At 38.9% G+C, this 26,078-nt stretch overlaps 1 protein-coding gene across 1 annotated transcript in view; it reads right to left on the bottom strand.

Annotated features, from left to right (window-relative positions):
* DNAH11 (dynein axonemal heavy chain 11) overlaps nt 1-26,078 on the bottom strand; it is a 326,952-nt gene that overhangs the window by 178,892 nt on the left and 121,982 nt on the right. Inside the window, exons 30-35 of the mRNA XM_057550027.1 lie at nt 25,342-25,575; nt 11,597-11,728; nt 9,615-9,775; nt 5,775-5,931; nt 5,512-5,657; nt 2,518-2,634 (exon numbers count right to left, since the gene is read on the bottom strand). Coding sequence (XP_057406010.1) covers nt 2,518-2,634; nt 5,512-5,657; nt 5,775-5,931; nt 9,615-9,775; nt 11,597-11,728; nt 25,342-25,575 — 947 coding nt within the window. The remainder of the gene's footprint in view (nt 1-2,517; nt 2,635-5,511; nt 5,658-5,774; nt 5,932-9,614; nt 9,776-11,596; nt 11,729-25,341; nt 25,576-26,078) is intronic.

Below are 26,078 nucleotides of genomic sequence, written 5' to 3'. Positions count from 1 at the left end.
ATATTGTAAACATGAAAGAACTCTTAAAAAGTAAAACTGATAAGCCTCTAGCTCATCAAGGAAACAAAGGGAGGGAAGACACAAATTACCCTCATCAGACATGGATTTCAGGACATCACCAGAGATAATAAGAGAATATTATGAACAAATTAATGCCAATAAATTCAACAATTTAGATAACATGGAGAAATTCCTTAAATGATACAAATCATCACAACTAATTGAAGAAAAAAATCTGGAAAATCTCTGTATCTATTAATTTAATTGATCATTAAAAAGATTCCCACAAAGAAAAATCCAAGCCCAAATGGGTGAATGGCTTCACTGATTAATTCTATCAAATATTTAGGGGGTAAATAATACCAATCCTACACAAACTCCAAAGAAAATAGAGAAGGGAACGTTTGTCAGGTCATTCATGGGGTCAGCATTACCCTGATGCCAAAACCAGACGAAGATATGACAAGAAAGGACACTACAGAGCAATGTCCCTCATGACATCAATTTTAAAATCCTCAACAACATAGTACCATATTGAATCCAACAATACATATAAAATAATATCTCCTGACCAAGTGGAGTTTATCCCAGGAATACAACATTGAAGAATTGTTTAGCATTTGAATAATCAATGAGTACAGTTTAGCACATTAACAAAAAGAAGGGGGGGGGGGAATCCATATAAAAACTATTAAAAAAAAAAAAAACTTCTAAAAGAAACGTAGTTGAAAAATTTTGCAACCTGGGGCGAGTCAAACGTTCTTAAACAGGATGTTTTTAAAAACCATGAAACAAATTGATAAATAATATTTTATTGAATTTAAAACTTTTATCTTTGATGGGCACCATTAAGAAAACGAAAAGCCAAGCCACAAATTGAGAGAAAAATATTTGCAATATGTGTATTTAACAAAGAAACTGTATGCAGAATACAGCACTTCACAAAAGAGGGTATGGGAATGGCCAGTAAGTTACATGTAAAGATGTTCAACATTATTAGCCATCGTGGAAATGCAAGCTAAACCCACAATGACATACCACTACCTATCTATCAGATTCGCTAAAACTAAAAAGACGACGATACAAATTTTGACAAGAATGTAGAGCAGCTGAAATTTTCATACATTGGTGGTAAGGGTGTAAAATGGTACAACCATCTTGGAAACCAGATTGGCAGCTTCTAATAAAGTCAAACATACATCTGCCATGTGACTTAGCAATTTCATTCATAGATATCTACCCCAAAGAAAACATATATTCACACAAAGACTGTACATGAATGTTCATAGCAGCTTTGTTCATAGTAGCCCCAAACTGGAAACAATGTCCATCAACTAGTGAATGGATAAACAAATTGTAGTATGTCTCTCCAATAGAATGTTCATCAGCAACAAAAAGGAACGAACTACTGATATGCTGGACAACTCAGATGAATCCCCAAACCACAATGTTCAAGGGAAGCAGACAACACAAACAGGTACACACGTAGGGTTTCACTTACAGGAACTCTAGAAAAGACAAATTTAACCTCGAGTCACAGAAAGGACATCAGTGATGTGAGGGCTTAACTTCAAAGAGGCACAAGAGGATGTCCGAGGGTGTCGGAAACATTCCATATCTTGATTGTGGTAGGGTTTTCACCAGCTGGATACTTAAGTGGGTGCATTTTATTACATGAAATTACACCTGACCAAAGTTGATTTAAATCAGAACAGGTTTGGATGCAACAGCACAAGTTCTCTGACAGACTGCTAATAAGCATATAAACTGTCAGAGTACATTTGGAAAGCAGACCATCGATAAAGATTTTAATCATTCACCAAGTAATTCTACATGTAGGAATCTATTCTGGGTAATAACCTGAAATAAGGATAACACTTCATGTGAAGGGATGTTTACAGCCTGCTATTTTATGATCATAAAAAACTGAAAAGAAAAACACAAGCCCTCCATGTCAGACAATAGGGAATGGTTAAGAAAATTATGGATGAGCCATGGGAGAGAACATGTTGGTGCTACAAAAAATGGTATTTCCAAAGAATTTTCAATAATATGACGAACTACTTATGTCAACATATTAAATGAGAACTAAATGAAAATCTAACCTAATATCTTAACCTCATAAAACAGGAATTATAAGAGACTAGATAAAAATACAACAATCATTATTTCTGGGTGGTGAAGTGGTAACTTTTTCTTTATTCGTTTCCGTATTTTCCAAATATTCTGTAGTTTGTGAAAATTATATTTATAATAAAAGTATCATTACAAAAGAGCTAGTATTAAATGTTCAAATGTACTATGTAACTTTTAAGTAATGATTTTGAGTCCTGGTTTTATACTTCAAAAGAATTAATTTATCACGGTGAAAGTTCTCTCTATAAAGGGATCCCAAAGAAATAATACAGGGTTTTCCACAGAAATTCCCAAGTAAAAACAAATCATTTAACAGTGCAAACCAGCAACGTTAGATGACATGAGTGCTCCAGATGCTAACCCACAAAGCATAACACTTGCCTGAAAAGAGCTTTGAGATTTTCCGGTAATTCGGTTCGACCAGCATATCCTGGGTTCATAGTAATAAATATTCCAACTGATGGCTTCAGTGTGATAGCTTCCCCAAGAAATACAAATCTACCAGAAGAATGTTGACAGAATTAAATGTGTTCACTGACTATGAATGCACATTGACAAATGCAAACCACTGCAAAATGCAAATTATTATTAGGAAGCTGTTTATGCTGTGCAATTTTCTTTAAAATTCATAAGCATACATATTTTGAAGAATGTTTATTAAAAATACACTCCCTTCCCCGAAAGGAATTACAAGTATGGCAAGTATTCCTTTGTGTTTTAGCATGGCTGCAGTATGCTAGAATAGAAAAATGAGGACTTGACTACTTTAACAGTTAATGAAAGGTGATGCCATTTTTGCCTTCAACATGGGCTGCAATTTCTTGAACGTGATACGGTACAGATGCAGAATGTCCATGCCAAGAGGAGAAAGGGACTCCTTGTTCTGCTGTTATTTTGTCTATTTGCTCACCCTCCATCTCTCCTTCCCTCCCATTTAGTCAACAAATATCTACTGACCACCACTGAGAGGTAGATTAGTGCGGTGCTTGTGACAGCTAGCTCTGGGGCCAGACTGGGAGCATTCAGAGACCAGCTATACCACTTTATGCATATTCCATTCCCTCATCTAATAAAAAAGAAAAAGCGTGGAGGATAATAATATTACCTACCTTATTGGATTACATGAGGATTAAAAGAGATTATGTATATAAATGGCTAAGAGTACAGTGCCTAGGGCATGGTAAATACTCAACAGATGTTAGCTATGACTATGGCTATTGTCATGACTTGAAGGTATTGGAGAAGCAGTGAAGGATTTTCAGAAAGCTTTGAAAGGGCCGTTAGCCTGTTGATGGCCAGGGCAATGGAACGGTAAAGGGCTGTAGGAGCCAAACTGAAGGACATGTAGAAGGAAACTTCCAAATGGAGGGAAATCAGACAAATAGAAGGCTTTCTCCTGTTGAGAAAGGGGAGGGCTAAAGCGGTTAAGGAGCTGGGCCTCCAACACGGACTAGGGAGGGAAAAGAGACAGCCACGGTTTTTAGGACTAAGAGTTTCTTAGATGCTAGACAATGAAGAGAAGGTGGATTGTGTTTAGTCAAGGTAAGAATGGAGAAATCTTCATTCTCAGAGTATCAGCCTGGGGAAGGCAGACAGGTCTGGCAGGTGGCTAGGGCAGCAGGGTAGCTGAGTGCTCTTCCATTACACAGAGCAGGGACAGCCATAAGCCAGAGGCATGGACCTCAAGGGGGCAGAGCCAGCAAGATGCTGGAAGGCTTTGTGGGTGAGGCACTGTCCCATCTCTTCAATCCTCGAGTGGAAAGAGAATGTAATAAAACTCATGAAATCGTGAAGGAGCCTAGCAGTTTGCACATGGGCTAGCATGACGACGAACAGGTACAAATCACACACGTGCAGACATGGAGACTGTTGAGAAGCATGGTTGGAAATTTTCAGAAATCCTTACATTGATCAGTTATCTCAATCTCCGTAAGAAAGGATGGCCTCAAAGGCACCTGGGTTACATCAAATAAGAAGATTTCGACTAAAAGCTAAATCAAAGATGTCTGTGGATCAAAGGCGAAGAATCTAATTTCTGTAACATGACATTAGATCAGGGGCAGTTAAGGCAGCAGACATCTGGTCACAGGAAACTGGTTTCCCAGAGCCATGTGGTGGAAGGACTGAGAATTTTTCTAGAAGGTAGAAATATCCAGATGTATCTACAATAACTGCAAACTTCTATGATAGGTTCACAGTTTCAAAGGGCTGGATGATCTTCCCCTGATGGGAGACTGACATGTTCTTATGGATAAGACAGCTAGCTGAGCAAAATACCCTAAGAAATGGGAGTCAATGGGTAGGCCAGATACATGAGATTTCACTGTATACAAAAATGTTACAAAGGAATCCACAACTGGGTATTATAATACTGATTTCTCAAGTGAAGCCATCAAACCCTAAGCACTACGTTTTGTCTTTCAGAGAGTGGCACCAAGTTGGGAAGTGATTAGGTTCTGGCTCCATCTGGAAAGGTTTTGGCCCGAATAGCTGGAAAAATGTGAGGGTGTATTCTACTGGGACAGGACAACTAACAAAGCAAGCGCTAGTGGAAAGACCAGGATTTCAACTTTAGCTATATTAAATAGGAGAGGCCAATGAGACATCAAATGGAGTCCTCAGATGCCCCAAGACAATTGCTGACATTGCATATGTAAGTCTAGATATCACAGAAAGGAGGTCTGGGCAGCTGGTAGCCAGCACCATCAATATGGTATTGAAAGTCACATGACTAAATGAAATGACCAAGGGAACAAGTAGAGATAGAGAAAAGAAGACACCTGAAGATTGAGGCCTGTGACATCCAACATTAATAGGTCAGGAAATAATAATAAAAAATAATAGCTAACACTGACATGGTGCTATGTGTCAGGCACTTGCCCAAGCGTTCTGCATTTAATTCTCACTGTAATCCATAAGGTGGGTACTGTACTTCTCCCCATTTTATAGATGAGAAGAAATCAGCAAAGGAGCAGCCCTGAGGGTGGGGGAAAACTGGGAGGATGTGGAGTCCTGGCACCGATGTGAAGAAAGTGTGTCACGCAGAAGGGAGGGAGTGACCGTGTCAAATGCTGCCAGAAGGTCCAGTAAGATCGGGACTGAGAATTGATAACTGGACTTCGTGTTGTAGAGGGTGCTTATTCTTCCACTGATTAAAGTATGTGATACACCTTTGTTGTAATGAACACTTAAAAAACACGGCTAAAACACAGGAGGTTATTCAAAATAATTCTTCACAATTAACCAGTCTCTCTCATTTTATCCATCTCATGGGACAGGGAGAGCCAGCTGGAGACTGTGAAGATGAGGTCTCCTGCACTGCTCTAAGGTTCCCTTAACACTTGTAAGAACAGGAAGAAGCTACACGCCACTCACCTCTTCTTCCTGTTTCTGATGGCATCGTGTATCATCTTCACTTGTACTGCCACCACGGAGAGAACTTCCACAGAAATTCGATTGAACTCATCAAAGCAGCCCCAAGCTCCTGTCTGCACCAATCCCTTATAGATATTTCCTATGGACTTAATGATGGAGTGAGGCATTAAGAATGTAACAGAAAAGGGTTTTTAGCTATTAGTTTGACTCATTCCAGGTCAGGAATAATATTGTTAGGATGTATCATTTCATAACTAACTTACTTTGTAGTCCATTTGCTCTGAACAGTTGAATACATAAACTACCATGCCCAGGGCACGGCCAAGATCTTTGGTGGTTTCTGTTTTCCCTGTACCAGCCGGGCCAGCGGGAGCCCCACTCATGGTGAGATGAAGTGACTGAGTTAAAGTAATGTAACACCTTTAAGCAAAAGAAAACACAAATATTACGATCTTCTATGAGATTCCTAGAAGATATGACGGACAATCCAATATTGTTTAAAGTTTAAGAAGTCACGGTCTACGAATCTGGTTGTAACACAAAACACTGACACATCTCTGATTCGTTCATGGTAAGCATCAGGATAATATCAAATTTAATTTTAGGTTGGCTGTTTAAAAGTAATAGAGAAGAACGTACTGCTTTATTTGTCTCATTTCCTAAGAGCTGCATATTTGAATACAAATGACACTTAGTTTGCAATGCTCTTGAATTTCTGATATTTCTAGGTAAACATATTATTAATATGGCAGATAACATCTCAAACTATTGTTTATAAAAGAAAAATAGATACCTTGGATGATGAATGAATTAAACACTAACTTTATTAAACTGCTATTTAATAAATACACTAAGAGATGAGATATGTAAACATAAATACAGAGTATGCAAATAATATATACGTATTTCACTGTAAAAAGCAAATATAACAAAGACATAACAATTTATTACGTTAAAATGTATTCAGGGGCTTCCCTGGTGGCGCAGTGGTTGAGAATCTGCCTGCTAATGCAGGAGACACGGGTTCGAGCCCTGGTCTGGGAGGATCCCACATGCCGCGGAGCGGCTGGGCCCGTGAGCCACGGCTGCTGAGCCTGCGCCCCGCGACGGGAGGGGCCGCGATAATGAAAGGCCCGCGCACCGCGATGAAGAGCGGTCCCCGCACCGCGATGAAGAGTGGCCCCCACTTGCCGCAACTGGAGAAAGCCCTCGCACGAACCAAAGACCCAGCACAGCCAAAAATAAAATAAATAAATAAATAAATAAATAAATAAAAATTAAAAAAAAAAAAAATGTATTCAGGAATTCATTTTGAATGTGTCGCTACGTGCGTTTAGATTATGATAATACTTATTTTTGCAGGAAAGATTCAGAGGTTCTTAGACTGAGGAAAATTATGCAAAGACAGAATTTAATACTTGTAAAAGAAGGAAAACTAAACCGGTGAGGACCTAACATGAGGTTTCTGCAGACTCATGAATTATTTTTGTCTTAGCACAGACAGTGGATCTAGTGGGAAGACACACACACGGAAGACCCAGGACTAGTGTCTACTCTGCCACTCATCAGATAATCTTAAATTACATTTCTGACATCAACATGCCTCAGTTTTCTCCTCCATGAAAAGAGATTTATCATAGGACTTTATTAAGAAAGCCAACCCAACACGGTGCCCAAGTGGTGACGTCAATGGACTGCTAAGAAGGCCAAAGGTAAATGCCTTAAAAAATTCAAAGTACTATGCAGATAGAAGCAATTACTTAGGGAAATGGACAGTGTTTCTATATTTTACAGCCATCACGTTTCAGAGCATCTTACAATGAATAAGGAATTGAAAGACCCCTGGACTAGGAATTATAGCACTTTTTATGGTGCAGACTATCACCTATTAATCTTTTCTCGTGGTTCCAAGTTTTGCCTGACATATGACCACCTATATGCTGCAGACTACGTTTCCTCCCTGCCTTCCAGCCAGGAGCAGTCAAGTGACCAAGCTCCAGCCAACAATGCTGTGTACTGAAATGAGTGTGCAAACCCTGGGATGCCTCCTTCGAGATGTTTTCCCCTTTCCCACTGGCTGAAACAAATGTGCAAACCACGTGTAGCATGTCGGCCACCCAGAAGCCTATACAGCTGGACCATCTTCCTCTGGAATGTCACACAACTGAGACCCCAGCTGCCATGTTATTGAAGGCCTTATATTCTGGGTCTCTCTGGAACAGCAGCTTAGCACCCCCAAACCAATCCACCTGTGTTCCAGCCCAAGTCTCTCAATTGCAAGCTGGTTGAGTTGGTTCTCTGAACCTGCCCACATAGGGCAGAAGGAAATGCTCTCTGTTCAGTCTACCACACAAGGGGGAGGTCGGCATCAAACAAGACATAATGAAAGTGTTTGAAAGGCAGCACTGTGTTAATGTAAACAATTAGTAAACAATCCAAAGAATGAAATGGGAAAGAAATGTACATAGTGCGAACATCTTATACAGCCCTATTCACTCTATAAAAGGAACATTCATCTTCCTTTTAACTTCCAAATAAACCACATAGTGATTTTTAAATTAAAAAGTTAGTAAGCTATTGGCCTCACACATTGGTAATTTTTAAAAATGCCTCTTCCCCATTTCTCCTGTACCCTGTGCCTCCCCCCAGCCCCTTCTCTATGTGCAAGGGCACGTATACAGCAGACTCTAGGCATTTGCAGTTTTGACTCTTCAAGCGATTTTGTCAAGCTACAAAGTTTAATCTCTCACCCTGAAAGCAGTACATAAATTAACTAATTAAGATAGCGAACACCGACTTTTAGTTAGAGACAAGTTAAAGGGAACTGAATTAGAGAAACAATTGCAGAAGCCATATGATTTATCAAGGACAACATCACAAGCAGATTAGTATGTGCAAGAAAGATCACAAAGCTAGTGAGGGAATTCCATCAGCCTCCCAGGGCCACCACTACCCAGCTCGACAGACAGCTTGCAACTGTCTGCCCTTCCGTTCCCAGATGAAGTACACGGCGTCGTGGTAACTGGATAACTGGGAACACACACATGATCTTGAGGTGTGATTTCTCTTTCATGAATGCCAAGGACTAAATATGCTTTCTCCCACCAAATAATTCAGCAGAGGTTGGAATACGAACAAAGAATCTCACGTCAATGTGACATATCCTTACCTCTACAACATTCTGACCGTGTGTACCTACTAACTTGGAGTCAAGTGGCAATGAACTTTTAAGAATCCCTTGCTGCCTTGACATGCTTGAGCCACACTGGGCTCTGTGTCTACCCCTTGAAGCTGCCAAGCTCCTTTCCATCTTAGAAACTTTGTACTTGTCTTTGCCTGTAACTTTCTGGCCCAGGATGCTTGCATAGCTGGTTCCTTGTTATCATTTGGGTCTTGGCTCAAATGTCCTCTCATACAACCTACAGCAGGCTCTCCCTTCAAGATGCTTTCTAACCTATCACCCTGTGTTATTTTTGTCACAGCATATATTACCACCTAACACAACTTTGTTAATGTGTTTGCTGTTCCTCTTCATTCCCAGCCACTCACACACCACACTCCCCTAGAAAGTGTGCTGTGTGAGAGCAGGAACCCTACCTGCTTGACACTGGGACAGTTCTCAACACAGTGCTTCAGAAGTACTGTATCTGTTGAATCATTTCTGTTCTCCTTTTCTTCCTTTTACTGTATGTAATCCTTCAAAACTGAATTCAACATAGGCAATCCCCGTTTTTACACTTCTAATAAAGGGAGGCAGTTTTGACACTTCTAATATCAGGGTGTTAGCCATAAATAACCAGAGAGAATGGACTCTGAGATCAAAGACGCTGCCTTGAGCCATATTAACTGCGCATGATTTCATGACGTGTATACCACATAGCGCCTGTAATTCTGCTTTTCTAATTCGGTTCTCTTTAACGTGTCTCTAACACCAACATTTGCTATGTCACTCAATTAGTGCATTTGCATTCTGCTTTCATACAGTTTCGCAGTTTGTTCATCATTTTCTCACAGTCCTTTATCTTCAATCTCAGACATCTTTACCCATGCTGGGGAACTTTTGGCTTGGTGTTTCCCATCTGACTCCAACTTATCATTGTTACCTGTCAGTTAGAGGAGTGATCACTAGTCGAGGGCTGTTTCCTAAATACTCATAGAAGTACTGCAACTGGGCGTCACAAATATCAACGAGGCAATGTTTCTGGGTGTCCTCCCACCGGTGACGAAGTTGAGAGCGCCAAGCAAAAGCGTGCGGAGTGACGACCTAAAAACATCACATGACATCACACACAGGACACTGAGAGTTTTAAGGCCACAAATGTAATCTATTAATCTAATCAACTTGGTTGGGTCACATTTTACTCTTAAAAAATCTCACAAAAGGGAATTCTCTTGTATGCTACTGCAAATTGTAATTGCATGTAGATGGTTGAATAATCAGAAATATGTGTGTAATAAACGTCTTCATTTTAAGAAGGCTATTACTGTAAAACAACATCAGTTTGTTGAAGCAAGGCTTTTTCCCCTTTTATGAATCACCCCAGGGGATTTGATCACTTTTGTGACTTTATATTCATTATCACTGAAATCAGATAGAAAAATACACTCTGTATTAAAATAGCACACAATACATTATTTCTGCATATCAGAGGTATAAATAAACTATACTTTCAACCAAGTCCATTCTAAAACTGTTCTGCTTTTAGCAGAGATTTCCACGTCATTTTTCATTAAACCAAACAACAGTGTTTTTTCTCTGCTATTCCTTCTTATTTTACTCAATTCTATCCATGATTTTCCCAGTTTGAAAAAATAATTCCAGTCTCTTTCAAGATCCAATTGACCCAAGGGTTTCTTAGGAATCACTGGAAGTTACCAAAATTATTATCTACTCATTTGTCTGATATCTACATAAGTCTCGACATGGCATATTTATGCATACTACATGAGCAGGAATTAGACAGTCTCTATCTCTTTAAGTACAAAATAAAGAACATATTTTAAATCAAAATTTATCCTGCTGCAAGCAAATCACCACTGATAAAACATAATAAAATATGCAAGGTCATATTCAAAGAGTAGTTATCAATGGCTCACCATCAAAATGAGAATACATGGTAATGGTGTTTTGCAAGGATCAGTTTTAGATTAGCAATTAAGCAACATTCTTCACTGATGGTCCTGAACCTGGATCAAGAAGTTTTTTTTTTTTAACTTTATGCTTACATAAGGAAGCATTTGCTAGCACTTTGTGAAGAGAATTAAAATTCACTTTGATTTTAATAAATTGAGAAGGAACTAGAAAAACAACAGGAAACATCTCATAATACAAGCATGCATTCAAATTGTGAAAGGAAATGCCACCCTCAAAAAACAAAAGGGATTTGGAAGAAGTAGGTTATGGGCATGGTATGTCAATTTTGTTCACTAGACAAGCATACTTCAGACATTTTAAGTAGTAGTGTATTTTGGAAAAAGGGTGAGAAATTCTCCTTCTGCATTAAACACTGCCGGTATCTAAGAGACACATGGACTTTTTAAAGAGATAAGGAAAGGTTAATAACACACTGAAAGGATTAGAAAATAATTTCTTTAAAGAAAGTAATTTAGCTTTCAATGGAAAAGACAAAGGGTGGCCAACATTTCTCTTTCTTCAAAAGGAAAATAATCAAAGGCACACTGAGATGATTTAGGTGGTACACAATCTTACTGCTATTGGCTGGATAAGCCACAGTGGTGGTTATCACAGGCCAATGGATAATTACGTGTAGAGAAGCCGGAAGACAGGGAAATGAACACGTGACTTCTCGTGGTTCCTCCATCCTGACTTAATTTTTGGATGATCTGAATTAGAGGCTCCTGACTTGGCCAAACCCTTTGGGATATCACTTGGGATAACTCTCATGAGGATAATATATTCGCTAACCCAAATAAAAAATACACAAAGTAAGTGCACTCAGCTTCTTAGGACTAATTAAAATATACAACCTTAAAAAAAAAATGACTTCCTTAGAAGTACTCTTGATAATAAACACCACTTTTAGGAAACAGCAAAAGACACATGAAATTTCTACAAATAACTTGCCTTCTGAGAAATAAGTTTTGCCACCACGTCTCTGGCATGGACATCTATGGTACAAATTGTCATGATCTTCTGCCTGTCTCCAGGTAGAAGTTCTCCCAGCAGAAGTGCAATCAGCGTATTCAACTGAGAAATCTAGAAGGCATATTTTTTAAAGGAGGTAATAGTTACAAATACAGAACCTTACAGCTCAATAGTCTTTATATTTGTAAAGGTCCCTTTAGTTTACAAAACTATTCCAAATACATTGTCCCAGCTGGCTGTCAAACCACCCTGGGGGTAGGAGCGGGAGGGAGGGATTTAATTAAAAATTTAAATAGAATAAATATTATTACTGCCCCTCCCCTCTCCACCTTCTGAGCTGAGACTCAGAGAAGACAGGTCAACCTGCAGGTAATGACAAAGCCAGAGGTAGAAGCAAAGTTTCTTGGCTGCACTGAACTCACTCTCTGTGTAACCACGATCTGGTCTGCAACTTTGCTGGAATAGAAATGACTGCAAAATTTTAAAAGATCAAACTGAGTTAATATCTGTCAAGTAGAGTCAGAATTAAATACCAAGTGCTGTTTTGTTTGGTTGGTTTTGGGTTTTGTTTGTGTGTTTTTGCGTGGGATATAGGATGATCACTGAGAAAAGATTTAAACGGTACAGCTGATGACTAACCCGCTTAATTCTTATTCATACCCCTATTCTTGTCTACACAAGAATTGCCTTGCCCACCAATTTCTGAGATCAATATTTTTCAAACTACTGGTCTCTTTTCCTAGAATGGAAAGGAATGAAATGGAATGGAATGACATGGAATAGAAAGAAAGAAAAATGCTGCCCTACAATAGTAAGAATATGTATTGTTTTGTGAAAGTTTATTTCAGTTTCATACTTGAGTGTATACGTATGTGTGTAAACTTGATTTGATATAAAATATATCTTACTGTTAATTGTGGTCAGAAAGTTCTGAAGGATACTCTTAGGTGGTCATTCTGTTAGCATGCTTATTTACATAAAACATTCCTGTCTTACTCAAAGCTTATTAACAACAACAACAAAATTCTGCCTTATTCCAGGGTATCATTGTAAAACTATATTGTCCCCTTTCCTGTTTAGCTCTGCAAAGGACAGTCAATGACAAACTGTTAGATCCTGAAAGAATTGGTTGCAAGTGAATATATCATATCATCAAAGGCTCTCAAACCTTTGTACCTACTGTCACAAACATATTCCCTATAGTACTATTACCACATTCCAGAAAACACCAAACAATGCAGACTGCCCAGAGACTGCTGTGCAGCTGCACTGGAGAAGCTTCTATAATTACAGTAAGCATGGAGAAGGCAGGCAGGACGGCATAACCGCAGCATGCACAATTCACATTAAATCAGAGTGTACACCGTGCCAGGCACTAACTAGGGTTATTGTCTGTATCATCTCATGTAATCTTCACAACAATCTATTATCCTCATTTTGCAGATGAGAAAATTGACTCGCAGGCATATTAACCACACTTGCTAAACAGGGCAGGGGGAATTCAAATCCAGACACTCTGACTTCAGAGCCTGAGTTCTTACTGATCACATCGCATAGATTTCCTGTACCACCCTCCACAAGATCAGTCCACCCACCACTTTCAAGTTGGACAAATGGTAGTTATGCCAAAAGTATTCCAGAGAGACTTAAAATCAAACACAAATGAATAAGTGGTTCAAAGGAATCAAAAATACGTACTTTAGACATTCAGCATATACAACAGCCTTATAGCTGTTGTTGTATATTCTACTTTCAATATCCTACATCTATAAAATGTAGTTACATGAGAAGAAAAGCAGAGGCGATTATTATTTCACGTATGCCATGTTCAGTGTTCATCATAATTTTCGGTTCCATGAGGGCAAGGTCTGCATCTGTCTAGCTGAGTGCTTTGTCCCCAGAGCCACTAGCTGTTGAAAAGTAGGTGCTCAGGGACTTCCCTGGTGGCGAAGTGGTTAAGAAACCGCCTGCCAATGCAGGGGACACGGGTTCGATCCCTGATCTGGGAAGATCCCACATGCCGCGGAGCAACTAAGCCCGTGTGCCACAACTACTGAGCCTGCGCTCTGCAGCCCGTGAGCCACAACTACTGAGCCCATGCACTGCAACTACTGAAGCCCGCATGCTCTAGGGCCCGCATGCTGCAACTACTCAAGTCCGTACGCCTAGAGTCCTGCTCTGCAACAAGAGGAGACACCGCAATGAGAAACCTGCGCACCACAACGAACAGTAGCCCCCGCTCACCGCAACTAGAGAAAGCCCACGCGCAGCAACAAAGACCCAGTGCAGCCAAAAAACAAACAAACAAACAAAACTGAAAAGTAGGTGCTCAGTGCATGCTTGAGCACTGAGTAGATGACTGAATGAACAGTAATAGCGTATACACATGTAAGTTTCTCAACAAAATTTATAGGCATGTTGGTTAGAAAGAAGGTACTTTGGCATTGGATATTTTCTATCTCGGTCAAGATATCCAGTCTTTAGAGTCACAAATCTTACACCAGTACCAGTACTTGGTTAGAAAGAGTTGGTTGTATCAACAGTAATAATATTTTATGCCTCTTAAGAACATTTTTCAAGTGCTTTCACAAGCAATGTCTTGTCTGAGCTTCCCTGTGATTTCTCCATTATTGATTCCTTTTTTACAAAAGTTCTGTCAAGTGACAGATGATTAAAAATACAGCTCATCAACATTATCTGGACAGCATTATATGTTGGAGATCTTATACTGTCTCTCAAGATTAAACTTTCCCAATGATGCTCTTTTGTAAGTAATAAAATTCTGTACCCACACACACACACAAATAGTAGTTATAAAATATCTATCACTTGCACAGTGCCATCAGGCAGCAATTACTATACATTCATATTGCAACTGCATACAAGTTTATGGTCTGTGACATATATAAAATGTTCCTCAGCAGCTTTTAAGAAAAATATACTTTATCATGTAATCAGCACTTATTCTTGCCCTTGATTAAAGAAACGTCACATGATTTTCTACTGGATCAAGGATGTTTGTCTCAGGTCAAAAACATCCCTCTGAAACTCAAGTGGCTGTTTTCCCGGTACACCTTGGTTCAGCTGGAGCATATGTACGGTGTATCTTGAACCAGAAAGAAGCCTACCTTTACTTACAGTCCAAACTCCTATCCATGAACACAAAGCCTTCCATGACCTCCCATCACTCTTTTCCCACCTGACATCACTCCAACCATCCTGGCCTTCTCTTCGTTTCTCCATCATGGCTGCTTCAAGGTCACAGAGACTGTTTCACCTGTCTGGAGTCATTTTCCCTCTGATCTTTGTACAGCTGGCTTCCTCTCATTATTCAAGTCTTAGTTTAAGTTCACCTCCTCAGATCAGCCTTCCTTGGCCATCCTATTTCCACCTCCCCAGTTATTCTACATGTTCCTAATTTATCTTCTTCATGGTTCTTACTAGTATCTTATCACTCACTTATTTACTTCCTTGTTTACTGTTTGTCTCCTCCGCTTGACTGTAAGCTCTCAAGGAGCAAGGTCCTTATCTGTCTTATTCAACACTACATTCTCACATGTAGCATAGCAGCCAGCACAAAGTATGTGCTCAGGAAACACTCGTATGAATAAAGAAAGGAAGAAATGAATGACAGCAATAATACACACCAGAACAACATTTTGTTCTCTCATCCCCTCATTCACACAACACTAACGTGGTTACTGTTTCCAGAGCTTATAGGTCAATGAGGAATGCAGATAAATAATTACAATTGTTTTGCTAGGGCAAGTACAGAGTACTATGACAGCACACAGAAATAGGACCTTCCTTAATCGAGAGCTTGGAAAGACATTTTACAGGAGAGGGTATTTATGCTGAGACCTAAAGAGTGAGTACGATTTAGGCTGCAGAGAGTTCAGGGGTTTCCCACCCAGGGAGGCAGTGTTTAAGCCACAGGAAGCAGCTCAGGATATGGCAGGTGGCCCTGGGAGGGAACTGAAAGAAGTCTGGGACGGTGAGAGGGGAAGGGAGAGGCAGACCAGGTATGTAAGGATGCTGTAGAGGGAAGCGGGGTCCCAAACATGCAGGGTTGGGCCAGCTTTCTGAGGGTCTGAACTTCAATCCAAGGGCAAGAAGACACTGGTGAAGGGTTTAGGGAGGTGGGGTGATAATTGGATGTGTGTTTCTAAGAGATTTCTTTGCCTCTAGTATGATTAATTGGAGGGAAACAGGATTGGAGAAAAAAGACCAGAGAAGAGGATGCTATACTCAATCAGGCGAGAAAAGAGTAGCTGGGACTAGGTTATTAACAAAGTAGTGAAGGAAACAGTAAGAATAAATATATTTAGGGCAACTGAAGAGACTTGGTGGTTGACTGGGTATCAGGTGAAAGAGGAGTCAAATGGGCTTCTAGTCTGAGCAACTGATGAAGAGTTTTGGTGTTTTTTAATGAACTTGGGAAGCACTGAAGAAGCAGGTTTGAGAAGAGTAAATATATTTTGAATGTTCTAGGCTGGACATGCCTGTCAAATTTCCAGTGGACAAGTCCAATATGCCCCTGACTCCACTTCAGGAGAGAGGCCTGAGCTGGAGGTCAAAGTCACCAGCATATTACAACAGAAACTGAGCAGCCATAAGGGCAGATGAGATTAGCCAGGGATATGTGGTGTGGTGACAAGAAAAAGGGATCTAAGTTAGAGCCACAGGGAACAGTTAAGGGGCAGGAGGAAGAAGAGGAACAAGAAAGAAAACTGAAGAATAACCCAAGAAGTACGTGGAAAAGTGGAATTCAAATAAAGATGAATATAAGGGAAGAGGGCATTTAAAAAGGAAGTATTTCTAACATCAAAAAAATAGAAATATACTCAGTCAAGTGATTAGAAATGGTTCTTGGAGAGAGATGAGGATGAAAAAATGGAATGAGTAAGTATAGATATTTAGTTCAAAAAGCTTGGTTATAATATAAGTTCCAGCGATAGAGTAGGAAATAGAAGGTGTGACATCAAGGAATACTTTCTAGTGGTTGTATTGTTTTTAAGCAATGTGAGAGACTTGGGAATGTTTAATTGCTGATGGGAATGAGCCAGTGTAAGAATTTGAAGACACAGTAGAGAAGGAAGTCACGGAAATCCTGCAGACGAGACCCAGAGCACAGATGGAGACACGGCTCCAGATGGTCAGAGGCCATTCTTCCATTTTAACAAGAGGACGGTGCAGAGGGCAGAACACCAGCCCCATTGCCATTGATCTAGTTCCTCTCTGATGGCATCAGCAGATAATAAGAACTAATATTTATTGAGCACTTACTAGCTAACATATCTAACAAGCATTATTATATATGTGTGCATGTGTATGTATATATATAGTATGGGTGTGTATAATATCTATCTGTGTGTATATATACATACACATATTTCTAATTTAATCATCACAATAACTCTGTGGGGAAGGTACTATTATTATTCTCATTTTATATATGAGAATACGAGGTAATTTGCCCAAGATCACACAGTTATCAATGGAGGAGCCAGGATTTAGTACATGATTCTAGGATTTTATTGTATATTTTATAAACCCCAAAGTTTCCCATGTGGATAACGTATTCATTAACAGAACACCTTGGCCATACAAGAGTTGACCTCTAATGATTCCAGTGGATGGAAAGAGGTAACTAGACATCCCCCTCCTATAAACTCTCATATTTAGATAAACATGGAAACAATTCCCAAGAAAGAGACATGAATCTTGATCACTCAGGTTTCTATGTTACAAATGTCTAAGACACCATGGTGTTCTTCCAAAGAGGACCAGCTTGCTTGGTGGGACGATGGTGAACTCACCATGAAGGAAGGTGTCAGGCATACACAGTAACATACTCAAGGTCAGAGAGAAGGGCTGGTTCCCGATACATAATGGTGGTTGATTCTCAAGTTTGTCCTCATCCAGCTCCTACGGCAGTATGGTATAAAGAGGCCATGTCTGTGAACTTAAAGAGACATGTCCCTAAATACTATAGGATAAATAAGGCAACACAGGAAGAACATTTTCCTTGTAGTAGCAGAAGCACTGCAATTTTACCATGATCAAGGCATGGCAGATTTCCCAGCTTAGGCACACCCAAGACACAGCAGCAAAGAAGCTGGAAGGGCCCCTCGGTAGAAATGTTAATATCTGGAGCTTGTAGTCCTCAGCTCAGCAAACTGAAGTGAACATTACAAGGTAACTACTACAGCACTTTGGGAGTCAGCTACCAGAACCCTCAACCTCTTTCCATCTGGACATACACAGAAGTAATGCTCTCTGAGCCTCTTAACAATAGCAACAAGATCTCTAATCCAGAAACCCACCAATGTTTCAACTTAAGCAATATCAGAAACAATGGATTTTCATTTCAGCTAGAACAAAGAAAATTGCCAAAGAGACCAGGTCCCACACTCTCTGACACTATCAGGTCACGGGTTGTGGAATCTCAGTTTATCGCCTCCCTTTGCACTGTTCATTTTCTACTTCTCCTTCAGTCATATTGCGAAAACCAGCACAATATTGAGCAATGTATGTCAGAGACAGTGAGCATAATTACCCCATTCCTGACATTAATGGAAATGACGCTAATGTTTCACTATTAAGCATGATTTTCTCTGTAGGTTTCTGGTAGATAATCTTCATCAAGTTATCAAGTTTCTTTCAGATGCTATGTGGGAAAAGAAAAAGGTGTAAAAATTGATAATCTAAGCTCCCACCTTAAGAAACTTGAAAAAGAGAGGCAAATTAAACTCAAAGTAAGTAGATGAAAGGAAGTAATCAAGATAAAGCAGAAATCAGTGAAATACAAAACAAACAGTAGAGAAAATCAACAAAATCCAAGATTCGTTTTTTGAAAACTTAAAATTGATAAACACATAGAAAGTCTGATTACAAATAAAGGAGAGAAAACACAAATCACCATCACCAGGAATGAAAGGGGGACACGATGCCAGATCCTCCAGATGTGCTAAGGATAATGTCGATATAGGAAGACCAACTCACATCAATAAGTTTGAAAATGCAGATCAGGGGTGGATGACCGTCTCCTGTAAAGGGCCAGACAGTAAATGTTTCGGGCTTTGAGGGGTACATGGTCTCTAGTGCAATGATACCACTTAGCCAGTGAAGCGTGAAAACTACCAAACACATAGGCACCGGGCCAGATTTGGCCAAATGGCTGTAACTTGCCAAACCCGGACTTGGAAAAAATGGGTAAATACCCTGAAAAACAGAAATTCCCAAAACTGACACAAGAAAAAAAGAAACCAAAAAAGCTACACAACAGCATGTACACAAAAGAAATCAATTTATAACTTATAAAGAAAGAAAACCCCAAGCCCAGATAGCATTACCAGTGATTTCTGTAATAAACTCTTTCACAAAATACATGAAAATGCAATAATTTCCAATTCCTTTTAAGGAGCATAATTCTCATCCCCAAACTGGCAAAGATATTATAATAAAAGAAAACTACAGATAAATGTCCCTTATGAATATAAATGCAGAATTTCTGGACAAAATATTAGCAAATAGAATCCAGCAAAAAATATATACATCTATAAATGGTAATACATCATAAATGCAAAGTTGCCTTAGCATTCAAAAATTCACCTTAGTAACAGAATAAAAGAGAAAAACCACAAGAGTATCTCAGCAGACTTGAAAAAGTTCAACTCCTCTTCAAAATAAGAATTCTCAGTATGTAGTAATGGAAGGTATTCCCCTCTGTTTGAGAAAGGTCATCTACAAAAATCTAGAACTACTATCATACTTAATGGTAAAACACTGTTCTTCCCTAAGACTGGGATTACTTCTATTTAACATTATATTGAAGGTCGTAGCCAATTCAATGACTCAAGAAAAGGAAATAAATGGCAAAAAAGAATGGAAGGTCAGAAGTAAAACTGTCATTATTTACAGATGGTATATTCATGTACATAGAAAGTCTGTGAAACTATATTTAAAAAAAAAAAAAAAAACAACCTACTACAACTAGCAAGCAAATGTGGCAAAGTCTCAAGACGCAGGTAAATATTAAAACATCAAAATATTTCTGTATACCAGCCACAAACATTAGAAAATTTAAAATTAATTAGCATATGTTTACAGCATCAAAACATATCAATTATCTAAAAATAAATCTAGCAAGAAATGTACAAGACCTCTGCATTGAAACCTACAGAAAACACCGTTCAGAGAAATTAAAGAAACCATTGGAACAGGGCTCTATTTACGAGGTACCTATCTTTAAATTTAAACTTTCTTACCATTTCTATTATTTCTGTGGTTACTGGTCTACTCAAGTTTTCCACCTCATTTTGAATTAATCTTAGAAACAGTGTTCATAGAAAATTATCCATTTAATTTAGATTTTCAACTTAAATATTAGTATAAAATCACATGTAGTGTTGTACAGTCTTCTAAAAAAAAATCTCTTTCTCATACAAGAGATTTTTCTTTTCGCTATCCCTTTGTTGTTTCTGCTGTCTCCTCTGAACTGCAAATCTTTGTCAGTGTTTGATCTGTTCAAAGAACCAACGCTTGAGTTAATGGATCAGACTGGACTCATGGCCTATATGGGTAACAAATTTCTTTTCCTGTTACCTCCACTTACTGTGGGGATCTTGAGTTACTTCAGGATCTGTTCTGCTTTTTTCTCTAGAACAGGAATTGGTAGACTACAGGTAATGAGCCAAATATGGCCCACCACCTGTTTTTATAAATTAAGTTTGATTGGAATTCAGCATGCCCATTCATTTAAAAATTGTCTATGGCTTCTTTCCTACTCCAACAGCAGAGAGGAGTGGTTGTGAAAGAGATTACAAAGCCCATAAAGACTAAAATATTTACTATTCCATCCTGCACAGAAAAAGTTGTCCAACCCAAGATCTACAGTCAAGACACAGTCATGGCAGAAGTCCTCAATAAACGTCTCACTTTGTTTATGAAGTATTTCTCAGGCCTTTATCCTGGGGACACTCTTACTGATAATCTCTTGGGATGTACAGGAGGCAGGAATGGTTCCAACTGTTCACCTCCTATACATTCATTACTTATCACTGACCATGGACCATGAGCCCCACATGTTTTTTTCCCTTTATTGAATCTCAGTTTGTAATTTCTCTGGAATTTCATTGGGATAAAGTAGGCTTATCATGGCAATAGCTTCTTCTTTTTAATATGTTTGGACTGTGATTTTCTCTGCTCTTAGTCATCTATCCGTTTGATTCCATCTGTTATCAACTTCTAGGCATTCCTCAAATTATCTGGTCCAGTATTTCCAGGTACAATATGACTTCTTTTCATATACCTTGTCTTTCAATATAATTTTTGATGCGTTAAAGTAACCAGGTTGGGCCCAAGATGGAGTCGCTCACGTTACCCACATCAGCAAACCAAAACGTAACTGTTTCTATGTTGGGCTCTCCCAGAAAAAGCAGGCTTAGGTCAACCAAGCAGTGTTTGCCTGTTCAGCACACGTTACCTGACCTGGCTCCAAGCCTTCCCTTTGCTCCTTACAAGGAAAGTAACCCTGCTTTAATTAATCAGCAAATGCCCCTTCCTTGTTCCTGCTTACTTTGGTCTATAAAAATCTCTTGTCTCCTACAGCTCTCTGGAGCTCCTTTCCATCTGCAGACTGAATGCTGCCTGATGGATGAATCACTGAATAAAAGCCTACTAGGTCAGTAAATTGCCTGTGGAAAAATTTTCTTTTAACAGATGAGAGGGGCGGTAGAGAATATGTGCTCTACTCATCATCTTGTGGCTTCCTGCTATTAGGAAGCATAAGCCTATCAGATCACAAATTTCTATAAAGACAAAAACAAACAAAAAACTCATTTCCAATATACACTGTGTAACTGCAGCCTTCACAGGCTTCCCTATCTGGGTCAAAGGGTCAGGGCGAGATAAGAACACTATCAACATGGTATGCAATTGTTTTTGAAAAATTTCTCAACGATTAAAAATGAGGCCAAAAACTGACCCTAAGTAGGAAAATGAGAGTCTCTTTCTTATACATATAATATTTCTGAATATTTGTGGTCAGAAAGGATAAATAGTTAAATAAGAAAAGCTTTATATTGTTTATTGTGAGTCTTATTAAAAGCACCCTAGGCAATGTCCCAGCACACTAGTAATTAATATTTTGAATCCAAAATGCTTCCATCTCTTTTTTTGCTGATTTGCACACAGCTCAATGATAAAGGAAGAATGGAAAAACTTTCTTATCGGATCCCAAGCCTAACCAAATACTTTTGCCAGGGAACGCTCAAATTTGAGAAATTATATTTTATTTGTTTTACTTTCAAAGACTCTGGCAAGGCAGGGATATATATTCAAAATGCAGTATTTTTGTCTTTAATCCCAACACTATCTAACATGCAATTACAATATGTCTGGGGGGAAATAAAGTTTAAAATAATTATCTTCGTTTACCTCACTACAATTTGGAACTGAGAACTAAGGAAATAAATTACTTGTTCAGGTAGATTGTCAGTTACAGCCAACTCTGATTTCAGTTTTGAAATTAAGCTATTTTAAAGGACTGAAGTTCACCTTAAAAACTGCTCACAGTATTAGCAAGAGTAGTTTTAATTAAAAACAAACTCCAGCAGACGGTTACCTCCATTTTTAAAGAGTGAAAACGAATGGGGTTTCAATTTAGATTGAAATGCACACACTCCTCATGAACCAAACTGAAGCTTTAACAATATTCAAATGTTAGCTGCTCTGGTGTGCATATTAGTAACAGTGGCAACATTGAAATGCTGTATTGAAGGCATCTGTTGGCTGGTCTGTCAAACATTTCAATTCATGCTGGAAGTGTTTCATAATTAAGCACGTAAATGCTGTCTTCATAAACCACCCTCTTTGTCTACTTCTCATCTAACACAAAAAAGAAGCATTATTATAACTCGAACAAAATGGAAAACTTTAAAACTATTTTAAAGGAGAAAAAAGCTAAATTTTCTTAATTAGCTGAATAAGCTAAAGCTACTGGAATATAAATAACTTTAGCTCTAAGAATAAAAAGGATCAACCCTTACATTTAGGTCTTTAATCCATTTTGAGTTTATTTTTGTGTATGGTGTTAGGGAGTGTCCTAATTTCATTCTTTTACATGTAACTGTCCAGTTTTCCCAGCAGCACTAATTGAAGAGGCTGTCTTTTCTCCATTGTATATTCTTGCCTCCTTTATCAAAAATAAGGTGACCATATGTACGTGGGTTTATATCTGGGCTTTCTAACCTGTTCCATAAGAACCTAGGGGCAGGACAGGAATAAAGATGCAGACGTAGAGAATGGACTTGAGGACATGGGGAGGGGGAAGGGTAAGCTGGGACAAGGTGAGAGAGTGGCATGGACATATATACACTACCAAATGTACAATAGATAGTGGGAAGCAGCCGCATAGCACAGGGAGATCAGCTCGGTGCTTTGTGACCACCTAGGGGGGTGGGATAGGGAGGGTGGGAGGGAGATGCAAGATGGAGGAGATATGGGGATATATGTATACATATAGCTGATTCACTTTGTTATAAAGCAGAAACTAACATGCCATTGTAAAGCAATTATACTCCAATAAAGATGTTAAAAAAAAAAAGAATCAACCCAATGTTGATGACAGGGGAGGCAATAGACAATTCTCATGCACTGATACTGGGAAGGTAAACTTGGCATGATGTTTTGAAGGCTTAAGAAGGTATAGTCTCTGACCTAGCAATTCTACATCGAGAAGTTTATCCTGAAGAAATAAAGAAAAATATGTGCAACATGGATGTAAACACAAAGCTGTTTACTACAGTATTATTATTGAGAGCCAAAAATAAAAACAACCTAAATAGCAGTAATAATAACAACAGGCAGTCTTACTACATATTGGGTTAAACTGAATGGACAATTCCTTTATTAACACAGAGGATATTTGAGTAAAATGAAACACATCCACATGCAAAGTACACAGCCAAACATGAGAGAGGGGGAAACAGAGAGGGGGAAGGAAGAAAGGGAAAGGGTTGGGGGAGAGTGGGTGATAGTCCCTAATGCAAAGGATGTGCATCCAAGCTAGAGCAGTAGAATGAGGTTAACAGGCTAATGCCACGGCAGGCGAAAGGAGAATTTGAGTAGAGACCCAAACATCGGAGACTGAAGTTTAAATTGCCCACGTGGCAACACCACATTTCTGTTCTCTGCCTCTTATACTCCCTGAGCAAGGCAGGGAGTTAGAATTCAGATGCTGACATAAAGCCAAGATCCTCAGAGTATTACACAGTCCAATACAAGGTTCTAGAAAAACTCTACCCACCAGCTCAGAGAAGCAAGAAGAAAGCTTGAAACATCTTGGGGCTTTGGATAGGAAAAATGTCCTCTAAAAGAAATCAAAATCTCAGGCCTAAGCCATGTGAAGCTATGGCATCCAAAATGACCCTGCCACTATGATCGGTAAATCCCAGACTGAGTAATTAACCACAAAATTAATCCAGAACTCACAAAACCTGTAGAAACCTGGAGGAAACAAGGAGAAAAACATGTAGGGACATCTGCTCAGTGTAGAACACACAGAATTCCTCCAGAAAAAAAAAGCCAACCTAAAGATAACCTTTAAAAATAAACATACAGGGCTTCCCTGGTGGCGCAGTGGTTGAGAATCTGCCTGCCAATGCAGGGGACACGGGTTCGAGCCCTGGTCTGGGAAGATCCCACATGCTGCGGAGCAACTAAGCCCATGAGCCACAACTACTGAGCCTGCGCGTCTGGAGCCTGTGCTCCGCAACGAGAGAGGCCAGGACAGTGAAAGGCCCGCGCACCGCGATGAAGAGTGGTCCCCGCTTGCTGCAACTAGAGAAAGCCCTCGCACAGAAACGAAGACCCAACACAGCCAAAAATAAATAAATAAATTTATAGAAAAAAAAATTAAAAAAAAAATACAAAGAATAAGTTCAAATTTAAAAAAACAGCCCCAAAAGAACAGAACAACCTAAATAAGACTATTAATGAGATAGAAGAATAAAAACCATAATGAAGACATGTCATTATAAAACTGATTTTTAAAGAACCAAAAAGAACTTTGGGAAATTGAGATATAGTAACTGAAATTAAACTTATGAAATTGGTATGTATTAATAAAAGTCTTTAGGGGTAAAGATGACTGACATCTGCAACTTCCTTTGAAAGTGTAATTGGAGAGTCTTACACAGGAGGAAAAAAATATGTACAGTATCCAGATGTGGGTGGTATACTGGATCCTTGGGAGATAATGGACAAGGATGGATGTTTTTTATTTGTTTGTTTTATTTTTTATTGAAGTATGGCTGATTTACAATGTTGTGTTAATTTCTGCTGTACAGCAAAGTGACTCAGTTATATATATATATATATATATATATATATATATATATATATATATATACACACACACACACACACATTCTTTTTTTACATTCTTTTCCATTATGGTTTATTTCAGGATATTGAATATAGTTCCCTGTGCTATACAGTAGGACCTTCTTGTTTAAGGATGGATGGTTTTTAAACCCATGTAGAAAACAAGAAGAACGAAAACACCAAACTACAAAATGGAAAGCTAAACAAATGATTGCTAAAATCTTCCTAGCATCATACCTTGAACACAGAAGACACTCTATAAAACAAGAATGAATGAATGAAGCTTACCTCTTCAAGTCCCTTTAAATCTCAAAATCATAAATCTTATAAAATACCTGTTTTTTATGGAAATCCTTTAGGGCCGTTTCGTAGCCTTCCTCTAGCCTACTGAAGGCTATTCCTACATCTGTAGTCCACCAGATTTGTGAGCTAGTTAGTGCGACTTGAGCCGGGAAATCAAAAATCCACAGTTCCCTGGGTTTGTCCTCATAGGCTGCGATGGCTTCTGTGATAGAACGTCGCACTGTCTCTTGCATGGTCTGTTCCAGCTGCAGAAGCCACGTTTCCACCTTTTGAAGCAAATGGAAGTGTTGTAACACAGGCTTAATTATGGAAAAGGGATTATTCCATCCTCTCACGGGCTTGAAGGCTACACAGAGAGGGAGGCCTCAGGTGGATTTATTTTAAACCCCTGTACTAGAAGGATAACTCAAACGAGCCAGTGAACTACTGATTAATGAAGTCTTTCCTACATGAACCTGGCTTCTGCCGGGATATTGCTCATCTTATTTCACCTACCAGCTGGCTGATAAAACTCCACATCCTAAACAGACAAGGTGTTCTCCATTATTCATTTTTCAGATTTGAAGACCTGATGGTTCTAGACCAAGATCCCCTCTGATAACACACAGTGTTTTGAGAAACCAAGCATCACAGCAAATATGCTACAGTAAAGTTCTAGAGATTTAGAAATAATAGGAAATTGATTTTTTAAACTGAAGTACAGTTGATTTACAATGTTGTGTTAGTTTTAGGTATACAGCAAAGGGATTCAGTTATACATATATTCTTT

This window comes from Balaenoptera acutorostrata, chromosome 7 (genome assembly GCF_949987535.1).
Source record: "Balaenoptera acutorostrata chromosome 7, mBalAcu1.1, whole genome shotgun sequence".
In the NCBI taxonomy this organism is placed as follows: domain Eukaryota; kingdom Metazoa; phylum Chordata; class Mammalia; order Artiodactyla; family Balaenopteridae; genus Balaenoptera; species Balaenoptera acutorostrata.
The sequence above is the reverse complement of the archived record's forward strand: the minus strand, read 5'-3'. Positions and strand labels throughout refer to the sequence as shown.